The following is a 19,216-nucleotide window of genomic DNA, read 5'->3' as shown; positions in this document are numbered from 1 at the left end:
CTTGGCTTGCCCACTGCTGAGGGTCCACGTGTGCGTGTCAGCTCCAGCCACAGACCCTGCGAGAGACGGCATCGTCTGAACGTGAGGATACCAAGAGAAATTTGGAAGCTGCAGAAATACCAACACAGTGGAAAATTAGCCTGTGTGTACTGGATCCTCCCAGTTTGCTGTTTTGGTTCTTTCTTAGTGGTTATGCCACGGAGAGTTTTGTGTGATAGGCATGGTCATGGAAGTAAGTGAACACTTGGTCCCTTGATTCATCTTGATTCATCTCTTTTTTTTTTTTTTTTTTTTTGGCTGTGCCCCTCGGCTTGCAGGATCTTAGTTCCCTGACCAGGGATTGAACCCAGGCCACAGCAGTGAAAGCACTGAGTCCTAACCACTGGACCGCCAGGGAATTCTCACCTCTTTCATTTCTTTTTTTTTTCTTTTTTTGCCTCCTCTCAACTATTCTGATTTCTAGACAAGTGAGTTAATCGGATAGGCCCCCGTGACAGACATTCCCTACTCAAATTCATAGCCTTCTGCCAAAACAACATATTGTGTGCTGCTATATTTTCTGTGTCGGAACTGGGAGCTGACGCCCACCTCTTTCATTTCTTACTATGTTCTGTTTCCAGACCAGCAGCGTTGGCAGCATCTGAGGACTTGATAGAAATGAAGTTCTCAGAACCCATCCCGGACCTGTTGAATCAGAAACTGGGGAGAAGGCCCAGTGATTCGTGTTTTAACGAACCTCTTGGTAATTCTGCTGCACGCTACAGTTTGCAGCTCACTGTGTTAGGGGAAGCCAAGGGTCGGAGTCCCCACACTGGGGCTTTAGGACCAAAAATAAGGTCCTCGGTTATAATTCAGACTTTAACATTAGTTTCAGAGTGTTCTCGTGCTTCCTCATGATTCTGTTCTTCCTTTCATTTAACAGAAAGGACGGGTATGTGTGCCTTTGGGCAGAAGTTAGGGGGGAATGCTTGCATCTCCTAGTCAAACACAACCTTCAGAGGAAAATGTCATGGCTCTGAGATTCCTAGGGGCTTCCCAGGGGGACGCAGTGGGAGAGCTCTTCCAGGTAGCTCTTCGGCTGGGTGACGTGTCTACTCAGCCTTTTTCTGGTGATATAATAGGATGAGAATGGCTTAAAAAATGTGACTTGCATTTCCATGAAAACTTGTTCTCTTAGCAGCATCCCTCGCCCTTGCCCCAGTTCTAAAGGGCACTGCCAGGTCTGAGAACCTGCGAGAACCTCCTGCCCCCACCCCCAAACACACACACCCCGGCCCTGCTCAGTCCGCAGGAGAGAGGTTGAGGCAGCGGAGTACCAAGTCGTCGGGGTCATCCATCCTTTCCCCGCACCGGGACACACAACTACTCGTGGCGACAGAATAAAAAAAAAATTTTTTTTAATCTGAAAGGAGCTTCATATCTTTCCAAACTCACAGACCCCCACTGGTGGGGCCTTGTGGGAGATGAGGTGCGTACAACTGGTTTTGTTTCAAGTTTGTCCGTTTTCCTCATGAGAGCACTTGTGGGTGGAGGACGAAGAACCATCTGGCATTGGGCCTCCTGGGCTCGGGGACCAAGCAGCTGGAAGAGGACGAGAAGGCAAGTGAAGCGCTGCACTAAAGTCACCCCGGGCCCTTCGTCCAGCTCCTAAGGGCTCTCCCCGCATCCAGGCCATGTCTTGTGTCTCCAGACAGAAGATGTGGATGGGAAGGCAGGGGTTCCCATCCCACCCAGCCCCATCCCAGCCCGTCTCTGGGCCACTGCTGTGCGAGGGCCTCCCACTTGCTGTTTTCTGGGTTTTGGTGTTTTTTTTTTTTTAACAGAACAATCTTTTTCTCAAATGAATTCTAGCCCCTACTGGGTTCCTTTCCTTGTCCCTAACGCACCTATCCCCATTTTAGGCAGCGCTGTTTGTGTGATGGAATCTTGTTTCTCAAACGCATGGCGATCCTCAGGTGGAAGGTGGGCAGGAATCTTTGCAACACTTTTTTTTTTTAAATTTATTGTGCACAAACCCCCAAACCTGGATATGTGTGTGTGTCTGTGTGTTTATGGTTTTTATCACTGGCCCTCCCTCTTTCAACCTACCCCCCTTTATATCTGATGTAGAGAAAGTGAGCCGTTGTACATAGTTGCGGTAACAATCATAAAGAGAGCTGGGCCGTGCCCTCGGTGATTCATCTTAAATAACAAAGTGGTTGAAAGTTAAGTCCATGCCGGGCCGCAGAAGAGGCCTTCCTCCATCACTGCCGGAGGCCCCTCACCTGGGCCCTCTGTCCATCAGGCATGTCTCCTCCCACCAAGAGTCACCTGTTTGACGCCATTTGCATTTCAATAAAGCTATCTTCTGTGTTGCCCTATCGCTCTCTCCAGCTCCCTCTGTCTGGTTTCTGTTTCCATTTATCTTCTGGCCTGTGCCTTTGATCGGGAAGGTCATTTGCCAAACCCAGAGGTAAGAACCAGCTGCCTGGATATCTGATCCTCAGCCCTAAGCAGGACCCTCCCGGCCCCTTTGGTTGAGGGTGGGGTGGGGTCCTGCTTGCAGACTGGACGCAGCCTCCTTCACCAGAACTCGAAACGTCCAGCCCAGACCTCGGGGCTCTTTGAATCCTCCCTCCACTGCCTCGATGTTTGAAAACACCACCCTCTGGACTTGCCTAAGTTTTCTTCTTGGGGTAAAAGTGACTAAACCTCTGAGAAAAGAAGCTGTTCTAATAGAGTTCTGCTTCTGGCCACTGAAAGAAGGAAAATAGGAAGTCCTACTCTGCCCTACTGTGGAACTGTGGTGTCCAAAAGGGCATCTTTCTCCCACGAAATTGTGGTGACACAAGCCACCTCTGCCCTCTAGTAGGAGGTGGCAAGTGGGTTTAGAGCTCTCCTCAAAATAAATAATCGAGGAATCATTCTTTCGGAAGAATACTCAGGCGAGGTGACTTAATTCCTGTGATCAGCTTAGCCTCTGAAGTCTTAGAACTGGGCTAGGAATTGCTAACTGGTTTCCTTTGCCACTTGGGAAGGAGTCGTGGTTCCTAGAAACGTTTTCAAGGCACTTAACCTGAACAGCTTACTAAGAAATGCCTGTTCCCATTTGCTCTGACCCTGGCACTCCAACAACAGCCCCATGCCTGTGCCGCCGCGTGCTTGCCCCTGCCCTGCCTGCACTGCTAACCCCTCTCAACAATCCTCTCCGCTTGCTCCAGGCTTTAGGAGTGTCTCTGCACCTTGAGCCATGTCCCCGAGCAGCCCGGGATGGCCATATTAACTACTTATCCCTCCACCCTGTAAGGTCCAGCCATAATTTCCCTGGAAAAAAACTTTATACTTTCTCAGCTAGTAGGACTTATTCTCAATAGGACTTGTAAGAACTTACCCTGGACGGAATTCCCTTTCCCACGCTGCTCTCTCCTGGCCAGCCACGGTCCAACCTTGAGGTTGGGTTCATCCACCTGAAAAACCAATGGACTCCCCACTGCCCAGTCGACGCAGATTCCTTCCCCCGACCTTTGGATTCCTGAGGCTAAGAGATGAAGACTCTCACTTGTTTCGGGGCAAAAGCGGTTGGTTTGAAAGAGGAGCTAATTCCGACCCTCTCCTTAAATCCTCGTCCACCCTTCCCCATCCCACCCTCTCTTGACTTAGTATCTTACGCGTGAAGAACCGGTGCATGTGGAGTCACAGGTCACGAGCTGCGCTCCCGGCAAGGCTGCTCAGCCGCCGTTAAGCCGCAGGAGAAACCCCACCGCCTGGCCCCCCGGCCAGGTTCCTGCGGAGACGGTGCAGTTCTCGTTCCCGCGGCAGGTGGAGCTGTCTCCGGAGGCTCGGGCCTCGGCCCCGCCCCCGCGCGCTTGCCCGGCCAGTGCGCAGGCGCGGCGTCGCGGATTGGCCGCGCGCAGGAGCCGTCCGGCGGCGGCGGGTTGGGCCGCGGGGCTGGCGCGCGGCGCGGAGCAAGATGGCGGCGGCGGCGGCAGCTGGTGCGGCCTCCGGACTGCCGGGGCCGGTGGCCCAGGGGCTGAAGGAGGCGTTGGTGGACACGCTCACCGGGATCCTGTCCCCGGTGCAGGAGGTGCGGGCGGCCGCCGAGGAGCAGATTAAGGTGCTGGAGGTGACGGAGGGTGAGTGAGGCGGGCCGTTGCGAGGGCGGTGGGTCTGGGCCGCGCTGACCACTGGCCGCGCTTCGGCCGGAGGCTGGGCCCGGGGGGGCCGGGGAGGCCTGGGGCCGCTGGGTCCCGGCCGGGCGGAGCGCGGGGCCGGGGGCACCGGGCCGGAGCGCGAGGCCGGAGTGGGGGCGGGGGCTGGGGCGGGGGCGCGTTCTCCGCCGGACGGTGGGCCTGGGCGCGGCTGTCAGCTGGGGGCCTGGCGGGGCCTCCACATGTTTCCCCGGGAATCAGTCATGCCTGTGCGGCCGCCTCCCCTCCCCGCCGCGTCCCCGCCGGTTTTCGGAGCGGCCGGCACTGTTCGGAGGAGCCGATCGTCCTTTGTCTTTGTGTCTTTGTCCCCCTCCTCCTATTGGAAGCTTGAAAGTGATGGAGGAGAAAACAAGCCGTTGGCTTGAGGTTGTCCTTCAGTTCCTGCCGAGCGGGCCTTTCTCCAGGCCCGGGGCAGCCACGCTCCGAAGAGCATTAGATCCTGAAACAGGAGGAGGGAAATCCGCTCGGGGTTTATGTCAGGAATACGTCTGGCCTGTCGGGGCTTCGCTGGCAGAACTCCAAACCTGCGGACTCCTCCAGCTCAGCAGGACGGTCCCACCACCTCTCAGCGTGTCCGTAGGAGTTGGCCCGCCTATGGACTGAGGGTTTTTACTGAAAAGAACTTAAGACAAAGCTCACTTAAATTTAATTTTATATTCTCCCGCAGCATGAGAGAGCTCTTGAAGAACTAAATTATCTCTATTGGAAATACGTTGAGATTTGGGATCTAGCAGGTTAAGGACCATTTTGAAGGCCCAGTTGTAATTGTCATTGTCTTGTGAAATGTCAGATCCTATAAGAGGAGCTGTGCACAGATTGACCTGTAGGAGTTATTAACAGCCTACTAGGTGAAATTCCTTTGTTCACGCTAACGTGTCTGCCTCCCTTGCGTGTGAAGGAGAAAGGGTGACAGAGCAAAGGAACCTCATCACATTCAAGTTGCTACTTGAATAAAGTTGAAGGTCCGGTACCTTCCCTGAGTGACACCCAGGGTTCCCGGTGCCCCAGGCATAGGTCTGCTGCTTTCCTACAAAAGGTGAACCTTCACTCGTGTTTGAACTGTCCAGCAGCAGCTCCGATTGGGCTCTGATCCCTTCGACTCTAGCCAACACCATGGTCTCATCTAGGCAAAGTCAGTTGTCATCTTCTTGAGATCTTCTTGAAGTTCTGCTCTCCTACTTCATCTTTTTGGGTCTCAAAATAAGAAATTAAACAGAAGTGCAGAATTTTGCATTTGATCTAGGCCACTGATGGGAATAGATTCTCTCTCTCCCTCTCACACACAGACACACACACCCCCACACACGCCCCATAAGTTACCGGGAACCTGTTACCAGTGTGCTGCGAGCTGTGGAGAGGCTTTGACACAGCAGCCTGCTGTTGGTGACCCAGTAGGAAGGCATGTGACTCAGGTTTGGGATGTGATGTGCAAGGTTGAATCAAGTCTGTGGAGTTGAATGTGGTACTTTGGACCCTTTGGGGGTTGTTTGTGTTTTTAAATAGTCTAATTTCTTTTGTTTATTGAAAAACTATAGAAATCCACCCCTTTCAGTAACCTCTTTTTGAGATGGCGGATGGTGATCCGTTTCTCAGATACAGTACCTTGCTTCTCTCCTTTCCTCTTCTTGTGGCCTTTCACAAGTTGTTTTTAGCTGTGGGGTCCAGAGTACCTCCTGTCTTCTCTTCAGTCTGAATGTCACACATTTCCTTTGCGCGACCAGTTTCTTTTCCTTTAATGAAAGCAAAGTACGTGCCTTCCCAGCCCGGCTTTAGCCAGCAGTCTGTCCTGAGGACGCGCGCAGGGCATTGCTCCCACTGTTAGAACACCCTGCAGGCCTAGGCGAGCAGCCGTTCCTGCAAGTGAATGAATCTTTTCCACGCCTTTGGAGCTGCTTCATGTTTTAGTTTTCTCCTAGTAGAAGAAACCTTGCTTTCTGGTCCTAGGAAGCACATTTCCTTAAAACTTGGAGTTGATGGGGGATCTGGGAGTTGGTGTCTATTATTATGTGTGTTCTTTCAATCCTTTTTTGGTTCCAAGAGGCCCAAGATTGGACGACAACCAGATCTGGTTGTGTCTAGTCTCTCTGTCCCCTCAAATAGCCACACTGTCTTTAGGAGCCTTATTATTGCCTCACGTGGGAGGCTGGTCCCAACTGATCCTGAAGATTAACCCATCTAATTCCCTTTGACAAAGGGAACAATTTCTAATTTAATTTGGGGGGAAAGGCACAGGTCAGCTGTCAACTCTCTGTTAAGTGGACAGATAAGAGAGGTGGCCATGCTCTGACCAGATTCTGGAGTAGAGGAGATTTTAAGAAGCAGTTATCTTAGAAAATTGAGGTGCTGGAGCCCAAAGTACATCCAGGTCATTCAGCCTGCCAGCTGGTATTTTCCGGGAAATAACTTGCCTATTATCAGTTACCATGTTTCCCAGAATGGGAACCTGTCCTCTTAAGCCAAGAAACGGTGTGTATGTCAGAGACCCACCTGACTTGTATAGTGGGCTAATTTTGAAAGGGTGAAGATAGGCTGCGCCCACCAGCCTGCTCTCCTGGGATGGTCTTCGTAAGTCCCTGTGCTTGCTGTTTTCCCTAGTCACTTGGAATCTGAGGGAAACCCAGCAAACCTTTCTGACTAGTGAAAGCTTATTTCACAGGGCTCAGTGGCAGAGGAGATGGTGCCACTAGCCACCTTCTTCAGACAGCACCCACATCCTGAACTGAGAAGCTTATTACTTGAAAGTTGGAGGTTCCTCTGCTATACAGTATTCCAGCAGATCATTGGTACCCTTTTGTTTCCTTAGGAAGACTGAGAGTTTGAGTTTTATCAACAGGGTTTGTAGGAATTTAGCTCTACCTCAGTAAAGTAAGAATTAGTCTTTTTGATCTGTTAGAGCATTCTTCTAATTCCACTTTGTTTACTAGGTGGGATCATATCAAGCATCTTATGAACACAGTAATTAAAGAGAAGGAAAGTTTGTGAACTGCCAAAGGTCTCTTACGTCAAAGTCTAATGTTCTCTCCTCAGCTTTATGAGCTCTTTTTCGTGTGACTTATTACGAGATCGTGACTTTTGACAATGTCAGCTCTCTTTTTTTGGTGTATTTATGCTTGACTTTTTTTACGTCTTAGAGCGAAGTTATTTGCTTTTCTTTCTTCTCTGTTTACTGTCCTCTACGAGCAGCCTCACCTGAGCGGTGGAAGGTGTTGCTTTCATTCTGAAGCTTTAATTCTCCAGGCCAGCCAGTGTAGCAGAGCCGTTCTTATATGACTAGATTTAGGCCCCAGGTCACTTTCTTCTTTTAGTTACTTCTTGTGTCTGTTAGAAATGAAGACATTTGGCCTTGACTTAGTCTCTTCTGTCTTGCTCCCAGCAGATGTGTCACAGAAGATACATTTTTTTCTTTCCTCCCACCACCATTATATTGAGCTGGGGAGGGGGCATTATCTCTCCCTCGCTTTTCCTGACATCCAACGCTGCCGAGATATCTGTGTTGATTCCCCATCTTAGGTGCCTAGAGAGATGATCCTGCTGGTGGAAGTTCGCTTTCTGGTTCTCATGGGCGCTTTTCTGGCTCTCTTCCAGTGTAGCGTAAGCACTGTCACCTGCGAAGGGAGCCCTCCAGGATCCAGATGCACTCCTGGGCGTGTGGCGGGCACTGAGCCGAGCGGAAGGCGGCCACGCTCGGAAAAAGGCCAGTGGTGCAGTTTTCTTTTTCCTTTCAGCTGTGGTTTTGTGAAAAACCCTGTGAGAAAGGGGGACTTCTCCAGAGCTCTCCTCAGAACTCCCTCCTTCCCAGACAGTCCCTGTCCCCAGTTCTTCCTCGTAGGAGCCTTCCTGACTGTCCAAGCCTCATGTCTCCAGTCGACCCTTAAGACCAGGAGCATGTGTTTCTCAGCTTATCCTTTCTCCTCCATGCTCTCCTTTGGATCTTCCCTTCTCAGCCAAGTTATAGAAGGATCGTGTTTTTGCCAAGTGGGGTGAAATGAGAGAAAGAGGAGCGAGGAAAACCAGAGAGGGCGGCAGAGACTAAAAGGCTAGAGAATGATTAAGGAGAGAGAGCAAAAGATTCCTTAGGAAGTCAGAGGCTACCATTTTGGGTTGGATTAAAGGTTAATCCAGAACCACTTAGAGTCAGGGTACAAACCCAGGTTAACCCAACAGGTCTGTCCTTATTCACCTTGGGAAAGGGAACTAGAGAAATTAAATTTCTTAACGAAAATGGCTTTAGAAAGCTAACTTCATACAGCCCACTTGAGAATGTCCCCCTTTGGCCTAACTTCATAGATTGAATCTTAGTTTAATCTGTAATTGGTCCTTTTCAAGCAAGACAGAATAAAACAGCTCTGTCTGTCTGTGTCTCTTGTATTTTCCCTGCCTTAATCATCCCAAAGTAAGTTATTCAGCTGTTCTTTCTAATGCTTTCTAAAGAAATTATGTTAATTTCAGAAAAACTGGAAATCCCCCAACACACACTAAAATATAAGGACTTTTTTCTTTATGGATATACTTAGTTATACTTCATCAAAGAATACTGTATGATCTCTGTTAAGTGAATATCTGTAAATAGGAGTTTTCCTACTTCACAGAAGTCGTCAGTGGATAAGGCAGTGGTGTTGATCAGAGTTAAAGTAAGTCAGAGAAATTGAGGGTTTTTTCTGGCTTTTCATCCTGTCAGTTTTAGAGAGCACAGAGTTCATCACCTGCACACCACCAGTGTCACGTCCTGTCAGTGATGCTTCATATAGCTTTTAAGTAAATTAAACTAACTAAAAATAAAATTAGATTTTATGATATGAAACTCTTTTATGGAGACTGATATCCTGTATTTCTAATGGGTATATGGTCTAGACAGACTAAATTAGGTTAAATAAAATAATAATTGATATTTTCCCTCCTATCTCCCTGTAACCTAATGCACATGAGCTCTTTGTCTTTGAATTTGGGGGGTTTCCAAACCAGAGTTGATCGTGTCACTGTTTTTGAAACTCTGGGAGCCTGTAGGGAAGAAAATCTATTCTGTTTGAAAAATTTGTCTTTAGATGATACTCTTTGAAGATTTTCTTTCCCATTAAAGCTTTTGAACAGAGAATCATGTTTTTCGAGCTTCTGCTTTCGTACGTGGAGGAAATAAACTTTCAGAGAAAATCCGTTCTATAGTGCTTGTTGTGCGTATGAGTCCCCTGGCTGACTTAGGTTCCTGGGCTCCCACGTGGATCTTTTACAGTCTCAGTGATGCGTGACGCACGGCGCTTGGTGGAAATTGGGGTGTGATCTCTGATAGGTCCCTGGACAAGAGGAATTTAAAGATTATGTTACAGAATGAAGGGCTCCCAGTTGTCACGACCCTCAGCAGAGTGCGAGCACTCCCGGCGCTCGGACGGAAAGCGTGTGTTCACGCTAAGCTTTTCTTCAGAAAGCGCGAACTCGGGGTCCTCAGGTGGGTGAGAAAGGACCCCTGTGTAGAGTTTGCCTGGTCTTCCTGCCGCAATGGCCCTTCTGGTCGGTGGGAGTGTGCACTGACGGAGAAGGCCTGCTTCCTTCTCCCTTCCCCTTCTGTGAGCCTCGGCGCGAACCCGACGGCAGCCATCTGTGCTTACTGGGAGGAAATTATTCAGATTAGTTTAAGCTTTATAGTCTCCACTCGTGTTTCAAGCCCTCCTCAAAAAAAGTCCTCTTTTACACCTCAGTGTCTTTTTCACACCTTATGATTAAAGATTTTGTTTATCTTGATCTCATTACTTTGTCCCTGTAGTGATGATCCAGAAATTGTTCTCTTGGCAGGAACATTAAAAATGCATATCAGAGTGGTCCATGCAAAAATTATTGAAACAGTGCTGTAAAGGAAAATACTGCGTGGCCTGGATAATTTGTGAATATGTTTATAGTCATTCTGAAGGACCTCATACAGGCTCGCCAGAATTGGTTGACAGTATCCAGGGAGCTAAACCTGGGTAGACAGTGACGTTCTTAGCAGACTTAGGGCCATAAAGTTAGCATCCACTGTCACACCAAGTATCTGAAGTCAGAGGAAGTCTGGGAGCCTTACAGAGCGCTACAAGTGCTCTTTCTCTCTCGCGCTTTTTTCTTTTTTTTTGGCCACGACATGCTGGGATTTTAGTTCCCTGACAAGGGATCGAACCCATGCCCCCTGCAGTGGAAGCTCGGAGTCTTAACCACTGGACCGCCAGGGAAGACCCCACACATGCATTTTAGAGTGCTTTTTTCCATTAAACTTGAACATTGGTTGGTATCCAAGAGATCTTCCTAAGTTATGTCTGACTCATCTGTGTTTTAGTCCATTTGGAAAGTTGATTCCCATACCTTTGGGTTGTAGGCACCTACTGTTTATTCTGTTAAAAATGGGGTTTTTAGACTTACCAGAGGCTGAAGTCGCCAGATTAACCCTAAGAATTAGAATGGATTTCACCATCTTTAGAGGTAATTCTGCAGGTGTGAAGTGTTTGCTTGTGATTTAATCACTTAATAAATGCTTTAGAAAGAATGTGGCGGCTTTTTCGGTGGTCTTGCGAAAATTCTCCTTTCCCGAGTGAAATAATAGGTGCCGTAAGGTTGTATCAGTAACTGAAGCTTAAAATTAGGGTGTAATAAGAAAGAGTTAAGAATCTAAGAATTCAGTAAGGTAGCGTAAATTAAAAATACAAAAAATTAAAATATAAAAACCAATAGCCTTCATATACACAAACAGTAAAAGGTTAGAGAATATAATGGTGTTTTTTAAAAAACCCTTTACAATAGCAACAAAAAGATTAAATACTTAGGAATAAAATTAACAGGAAACGTGCAAAAACCTATTAGGGGAAACTTTTTAAACATTCCTAAAAGCCTTAAAAGCAGACATGAAATGGAAAGGTGTGCGCTGTCCTTGGATAGCACAGCTCAGCATTCTAGATGAGTGAGAAAGGTTGATTCTGAAGTTCATAGAAACATAAGCTTGGAAGAAATAGCTCCAAAAACACCAAAAAAGGAAAACTGTGAGGAGGGACTAGTTCTACCAGACATTAAAACATTATGTAAAGCCTCTATAATTAAAATAAGCAGTGTGGCACTGGCACGCAAACAGGCGAATAGAACTGTGGAATAAAAAAGAAAGTCCAGAAGTAGACACAAGTAACTATGGAAATGTAGTATTGATAAAGGTGGCATCTCAGATCATTGGGGTGAAGCTGGACCTTTTAATAAAGGCGCTGGGACAGTTGGGCGGCCGTTTGGAATTAGGTCAGTACCTCACACCAGACAAAAAATTAGCTTCACATAATTAGGGATCTAAGTAATTAAAACATGAAACCATAAAAGTTTTAGAAGAAAGTATGGGTGAATTTTTCTTTATCCTTGGCATAAAGAAAGGCTTTCTAACTATGACTCAAAATCCAGAGGCAGTAAAAGATTGATAAATTTGACTACATTAAAATTTTAATTTTCATGACAAAAAACACCATATAAAAAGTCAGTACCAACAAAACAAAATTATACCTAGGCCTATCATATTCAAACTGCAGAAGACCAAAGACAAAGAGAATATCTTAAAAGGAGTCAGAGGAAAATAGTGCCTTACCCATAGAGGAACAAGAATTAACAATTGGGCTTCCCTGGTGGCGCAGTGGTTGAGACTCCGCCTGCCGATGCAGGGGACACGGCTTCGTGCCCCGGTCAGGGAGGATCCCACATGCCGCGGAGCGGCTGGGCCCGTGAGCCATGGCCGCTGAGCCTGCGCGTCCAGAGCCTGTGCTCCGCAACGGGAGAGGCCACAACAGTGAGAGGCCCGCGTACCGCAAAATAATTAATTAATTAATTAATTAATTAACAATTACATTGGACCGCTCTTCAGAAGCCATATAAGCGAGAGAAGAGTGGAGTGAGATATCTCAAGTGAGGATAGAAAAATGTTACCACCTAGAATTCTGTATCCACTGAAATCAGCCTTCAAAACTGAAGCATTAAGACTTTCTCAGACAAACAAAAATTGAGGGACTTCATTACTAGCAGACCTGCCCTGCAAGAGATGTGAACAGGAGTTCCTGAGGGAGAAGGGAAATTATACAGTAGAAACTTGGATCTCAAAACAAGCTCAGAAGAAATAAATAGAGATGAAATTTTTTAAGTCAGAAGACAGCTGACAAAGTGAGAGAAAGTTTCACAGCATGTACCACAGACAAAAGGATAATATCCTTAATATATAAAGAACTCTTAAAAATTGAGAAACAAAGGACAAAAACCTCAATAGAAAAATGAGGGGGTGGGGCATAGACAGAGAACTCACCCCTCCTCCTAAGTGTCATTAAAAAGGCACTCAAACACACACAAATAGTTTAAAGTCCCTCATGATTTAGAGAAATACAAATTAAACAACATAAAGATATGATTTCTCCTCTATCAGACTAGCAAAAATTTTAAAGCACGTTCTGTTGGTGAGGTTGTAGAGAAACACTTTTTTTTTTTTTAACTTATTTATTTATTTATTTTTGGCTGCGTTGGGTCTTCGTTGCTGCGCGCGGGCTTTCTTTAGTTGCAGTGAGCCAGGGCTACTCTTCATTGCGGTACGCGGGCTTCTCATTGTGGTGGCTTCTCTTTGTCGCAGAGTATCGGCTCTAGGCGTGCAGGCTTCAGTAGTTGTGGCATGTGGGCTCAGTAGCTGTGGCTTGCAGGCTCTAGAGCACAGGCTCAGTAGTTGTGGTGCACAGGCTTAGTTGCTCCGCGGCATGTGGGATCTTCCCGGACCAGGGCTCGAACCCCTGTCCCCTGCATTGGCAGGCAGATTCTTAACCACTGTGCCACCAGGGAAGTCCTGGAGAAACACTCCTTAACAGTGCTAGTGGGAATGCACATTGGTGCAGTCCTTCTGGTGGGAAATTTGGCCACACCTGACAACACTACAAATGCACTTACTTTTGACCCAGCAGTCCCAGTTCTGGGAATCTACCCTGAAGATACACATTTAACAATATAAAAATACATGCTGCACACTATTATTTACTGCAACATTGTTTATAAAAGCAAAATAATTGGAAGCAGTCTAACTGCCCATATGTAGGAAGATGGCTGAGAAAAGTATGTGTATCCATACAGTGGTATATTATGCAGCCGTAAAAAAAGAATAAGGAATCTTGAGGAACTGTTTTGGAACGGTTTCCAGATTATAATGTTAACTGAAAGAAAGCAAAGTGCGAAAGAGTATAATATACTACTTTTCATGTAAACAAGAGGATACAAGAAAATACACATGTATCTGCTTGTTTATGCAAAAGAAATACCGAAAAGATAAACCAGAAACTGATTGGTTATCTATGTGGAGAGGCTGGGGAGAGGATGGAAGGAAGTTGTTAGGGATGAGGAGGGAGCATATGCCTTCTTGTGTAGCTTTAACTCTGAGAATCATAATAAAGTTTTACATACCTCCCCAAATAAGTAAATAATTAAAATCAAACAATGGAAGGGTACAATTAGTAACACATGAACCTAACTGTATTACAGATGAACAGTGTAACTACTACTAGGTGTTGTGGGAGGAAAGAACTAACCTAAGTAACTTTGGAAAACAGTATTTTGGTTTTTTGTTTTTTAAATTTTATTCATCTTTGGCTGCGTTGGGTCTTCGTTACTGCTCACGGGCTTTCTCTAGTTGTGAACAGGGGCTACTCTTCATTGCGGTGCCTGGGCTTCTCATTGCGGTGGCTTCTCTTGTTGCAGAGCACGGGCTCTAGGTGCGTGGGCTTCAGTAGTTGCGACGTGCAGGCTCAGTAGTTATGATGCATGGGCTTAGTTGCTCCACGGATGTGGGATCTTCCTGGACCAGGGCTCGAACCCGTGTACCCTGCATTGGCAGGCGGATCCTTAACCACTGCACCACCAGGGAAGTCCCTGGAAAATAGTATTTTGACTGTATATTGTAAGACTCAACTCAAAAAGGACTGTACACAAAAATTATACTCCAGTTAATATATCTGTTTTCCACAAGTGTTAATAGTTCTGTAAATAGTTTCTGTGTATACTAAGATTGAACAAATAAGTAATTTTATTGTAGATAATGAGAGCCAGATTTACCACTATCAGAGAAAGCATTACAAATAAGGAGGACAAGCAGAGTGAACCTTGAGATATTGGATTGGCATTTGAGTTATCAGTAGATAGATGGATGGATTGGCAGGCGGATGGACGGACAGATGTATGTGTAAGCATGCGTTAGTATGCATACATGTGTGCCGTAGTGCTGTTCTCTGAGAGGGCCTAGGAGCAGTGACATCCCAGAAGCAGTGAGCACACCTAGCGCCCAGATCTTGATCTCTAAATAGCATTCTCCACTAAAAAGCACCAGGGCTCCTTGGAGGAAAAGTTGATTCCAGGGTTTAGGCAGAGAAAATACAAGGTGAGCCTAGAATATCCTGTGATAACAGAATGTAAGGAAGGGCTTGAAAAACGATGGGAGCATGTGGAAAGGCCTGCAAGAAGGTGTGCTGGTGGTCACAGTGGAACAGCTGAACAACAGAACAAATAATGAGAATGTTGGGTTAAAATTCATGGAGTGAAATGAATAAGCATGAGTCCACACGGGTCGAAATAAATAAAGGAGACAGGACAGTGCTTCCTTACAAAAGAATTGCAAGTAATTAGTAAGTGTAAAGAGAATAAGAAATACAAAAGCACCACAGGACAAACAACACAGTAATAATTGTTGCAGGCAGGATCCACACATGGGTGCTAAAATCAATCAGTGAGTGTTTGAAGAGAAACAGGATATGAACATAATCTCAAAGTATCTCTCTGAAGATTTTTGTCATTTGTAAAGGGAAAGACAGTACCTTTACAGTGGAAAATCCAGCAGACCGCACATTACCAAGTGGTCATGGTTAACATTACCAGTAAGAAAATTTATCAACATTATGATACGCTAAGGACACAGCATCACTTCCCTGATATTCTTGCCAAAAATGAATAACCTCAATCTGATCATGAGGAGACGTCAGTCGAATGAATATCAAGATGTGTTCTACGAAATACTGTCCGTTACTTATCAAAAGTGGTCGGGTCATAAAAGACAAGGAAAGAATAGGACTGTCAGGCATTGGAGGAAACTTCTTTAAGTCTAAAAATTATTTCATAAAAGACAAGGAAAGAATAGGACTGTCACGCATTGGAGGAAACTTCTTTAAGTCTAAAAATTATTTCAAAGTTAAACATTAAAAAAAATAGGCATAGGGATTTCCCTGGTGGCGCGGTGGTTAAGAATCCGCCTACCAATGCAGGGTACACGGGTTTGAGCCCTGTTCCGGGAAGATCCCACGTGCCACGGAGCAACTAAGCCCGTGCACCACAACTACTGAGCCTGCGCTCTAGAGCCCATGAGCCATAACTACTGAGCCCACGTGCCACAACTACTGAAGCCCGCCTGCTTAGAGCCCGTGCTCCACGACAAGAGAAGCCACCGCAATGAGAAGCCTCAGCACTGCAGTGAAGAGTAGCTCCCTCGCCGCAACTAGAGAAAGCCCGCGTGCAGCAATGAAGACCCAACGCGGCCAAAAATTAATTAATTAATTAATTAATTTAAAAAAATAGGCATGGGGCTTCCCTGGTGGCGCGGTGGTTAAGAATCCGCCTGCCAATGCAGGGGACACGGGTTCGAGCCCTGGTCCGGGAAGATCCCACATGCCGCGGAGCTCCTAAGCCTGTGCGCCACAACTACTGAGCCTGCACTCTGGAGCCCGTGAGCCACAACTACTGAGCCCACACGCCACAACTACTGAAGCCTGTGCGCCTAGAGCCCATGCTCCACAACAAGAGAAGCCACTGCAATGAGAAGCCCTCGCACCACAACAAAGAGTAGCCCCCGCTCGCCGCAACTAGAGAAAGCCCACGCGCAGCAACAAAGACCCAACACAGCCAAAAATAAATAATAAATAAATAAATAACATTAAAAAAATAGAACAACCCAAATACAAAAGAGAACAATATGAAGGAAAACATTTAAAAAGAAATAGGCATAGATTATTTTCAGTAGTTTTTCACCTGCTTACCTGGATAAGCCTTGAACATGGAACATTGCCTGGAACAACTTTTTCCTGATATTAAGCTTTTGTATTGCATAAATACCCTTTGGATGGTATTTCAGTGGAATCTAGTTATGACAGTTAGCACTTACCGTGGAAAGTAACTTTAGTTACATCGATAAGAAAGCCAAACAGTGTACTCATGACGGGCAATAAAAATAATCGGACAACAACTGATTTTTTTTTCTTGTGCTGAAAACTTTTAAGATCTAGTCTTAGCAACTTTTCAGATATGCAACACGGTATTATTAACTGTAGTTGACATGCTGCACGTTACTTCCCCATGACTTATTTATTTTATAACTGGAAATTTATACCTTTTGACTCTCTTCACCCATTTTGCCCACCCCCCGTCTCCAGCTTCTGGCAACCACCAGTGTGTTCTCTGCGTCTGTGAGCTTGTTTGTTTGTTTTAAATTCCACATATAAGTAAGATCATATGGTATTTGTCTTTCTCTGACTGACTCACTTTACTTAGCATAATGCCCTCAAGGTCCATCCATAGTGTTGTAAGTGGCAAGACTTCATTCTTCTTTATGGTTGACTAATATCCTATTTTGTGTGTGTGTGTGTGTATCTGTACTCACATACATACATACCACGTACATATTCTTTATCCATTCACCTATCGGTGGACGCTTGGGTTGTTTCCACATCTTGGCTATTGTAAATAGTACTGCGATGAACATGAGGTGCATATATCTTTTTGAGTTAGTGTTTTCATTTTCTTTGGATAAACACCCAGAAGTGGAATTGCTGCCTTAAATGGTAGCTCTATTTTTAATTTTTAGGGGAACCTCCATACTGTTTTCCATAGTGGCTGCACCATTTTGCATTTCCACCAACAATGCACAAAGGTTCCCTTTTCTCCACATTCTTGTCAACACTTGTTATCGCTTATCCTTTTTTTAAAAAAAAATATTTATTTATTTACTTATTTGGTTGTGCTGGGTGTTAGTTGTGGCAGGCAGGCTCCTTAGTTGTGGCTCCAGGGCTACTTAGTTGTGGCATGCGAACTCTTAGTTATGGCATGCATGTGGGATCTAGTTCCCTGACCAGGGATTGAACCTGCACCCCCTGTCTTATCCCCTGCAGGGAAGTCCCCTTATTGCTTATCTTTTTGATAATAGCCATTGTGACAGGTGTGAGTTTATCTCATTGTGATTTTGATTTGCATTTCCCTGATAGTGTTGTTCAGCATCTTTTTCATGTGTCTGTTGGCCATCTCTAGGTCTTTAGAACAGTGTATATTCAGGTCCTCTGCCCATTTTAAAATCCAGCTGTTTTACTTGCTATTGAATTGTATGAGTTCTTCATATATTTTGTATATTAAACCCTTAACAGATACATGATTTGCAAATATGTTCTCCCATTCGGTAGGTTGCTTTTGTATTTGGTTGATGGTTTCCTTTGTTGTGCAGAGCTTTTTAGTTTGATGTAGCCCCACTTGTTTTTGTTTTTGTTGCCTTTAATCTTGGTGTCAAATGAAAAAAAAATCACCAAAACCAATGTCAAGGAACTTACTGCCTATGGTTCCTTCAAGCAGTTTTATGATTTCAGGTCTTTTACATTCAAATCTTTAATCCATTTTGAATTGATTTTTGTGTATGGTGTGAGATAGTGGTCCGGTTTCATTCTTTTGCATGTGGCTGTTCAGTTTTCCCAGCACCATTTGTTGAAGGGTCTCTCCTTTCCCCATTGTATATTTTTGGCTCCTTTGTCATAAATTAATTGACCATGTATGTGTGGGTTTATTTTTACGCTCTCTGTTCTCTTCCATTGATCTGTATGTCTGTTTCTATGCCAGTACCACACTGTTTTGATTACTACAGTTTTGTAATACAATTTAAAATCGGGGAGCGTGATGCCTCTAACTTTATTCTTTCTCAGGATTGCTTTGGCTGTTTGGGTCATTTGTGGTTCCATGCTGATTTTAGAATTGTTTGTTCTGTTTCTGTGGAAAGCGCCATTGGAATTTGGATAGGGATTGCCACGGCAGCTCAGGGCCCAGGCTTTAACCCCACTGATCATGGCTCTCAAGTCGGATGGTGAGCCTGTTGTAACCTGTGCACCTGCCACGACCAAGCAGCTCTGAAAGCTGCTGTCCATTCTCAAAAAAGTGCTGTCCGGTAGGAAGAATGTGAGTCACATGAACGTTTTAATCATCTAGTAGCTAAAGGGTAAAAAAGAAACAGGTAAAATTCATTTTTAATACTGTAATCATTTAACCAAATGTATGCAGTGTATTATTTCAATATGTAATCGATATAAACTTTACTAAAATATTCCACAGTATTTTGTCTCATACTGCGCTTGCAGTCTGGTGCATGTCTTACATTTCCAGCACGTGTCAGTTCTCGGAGGCCGCATTTCAGGTCCTCAGTAGCCACTTGTAGCTGATGGCTGCCATATTGGATCACGCAGCCCTGGAAGGCAAGATGCGAAAGTTAGGGTGCGCTCTTGGCCTTACATTCTGCTTCCTCTTTTCACAAATATATATTTGATAATTTACTCCTTTGCAAGTATAAATTAGATCTAAATTCAAACTTTTTTTCTTGTGGTAAAATACACTTAATATAAAATTTATCATCTTAACCTTCTTGAAGTGCACAGTTCAGTGGTATTAAATACATTCACATTGTTGTACAGCCCTCACTGCCAACTATCCCCATTTCTTCCTGTAAAGCTGAAACTCTATACTCGTTAAACAGTAACTTTCCAATTCCCCGTCCCCCAGCCTCTGGCAGTCACCATTCTACTCTCTGCCTTTATGATTTTCACTACTGTAAGTACCTCATGTAAGTGGGTACGTACGTACTTGTCTTTTTGTGACTGGCTTGTTCCCCTTCGTGTACTGTCCTCAGGGTTCATCCATTATAGCAGTTGTTTTAGCCTATTGGAGAATTTCCTTCCTTTTAAAGGCTGAGTAATATTCCATTGTACATATAGACCACATTTTGCTTATCC

At 45.3% G+C, this 19,216-nt stretch overlaps 1 protein-coding gene across 2 annotated transcripts in view; it reads left to right on the top strand.

Moving 5' to 3' along the window:
- Positions 1–3,934: 3,934 nt before the first annotated feature.
- The window catches only part of IPO9 (importin 9), a 46,151-nt gene continuing 30,869 nt past the window's right edge, over positions 3,935–19,216 (top strand). The window contains exons 1-2 of one of the 2 annotated variants that reach the window (XM_022561964.2): positions 3,935–4,093; positions 7,773–7,881. In XM_022561964.2, the coding sequence (XP_022417672.2) occupies positions 3,950–4,093; positions 7,773–7,881 (253 nt within the window). In that variant the 5' untranslated portion in view covers positions 3,935–3,949. Of the gene's footprint in view, positions 4,113–7,772; positions 7,882–19,216 lie in introns of both variants that reach the window. The other variant, XM_022561963.3, reaches the window with a different exon arrangement.

Source organism: Delphinapterus leucas, chromosome 1, assembly GCF_059928025.1.
Source record: "Delphinapterus leucas isolate spDelLeu-1000000601 "Yukka" chromosome 1, BTC_Dleu_Yukka2, whole genome shotgun sequence".
Classification (NCBI taxonomy): Eukaryota; Metazoa; Chordata; class Mammalia; order Artiodactyla; family Monodontidae; genus Delphinapterus; species Delphinapterus leucas.
This window is presented reverse-complemented; position numbering and strand designations above follow the sequence as displayed.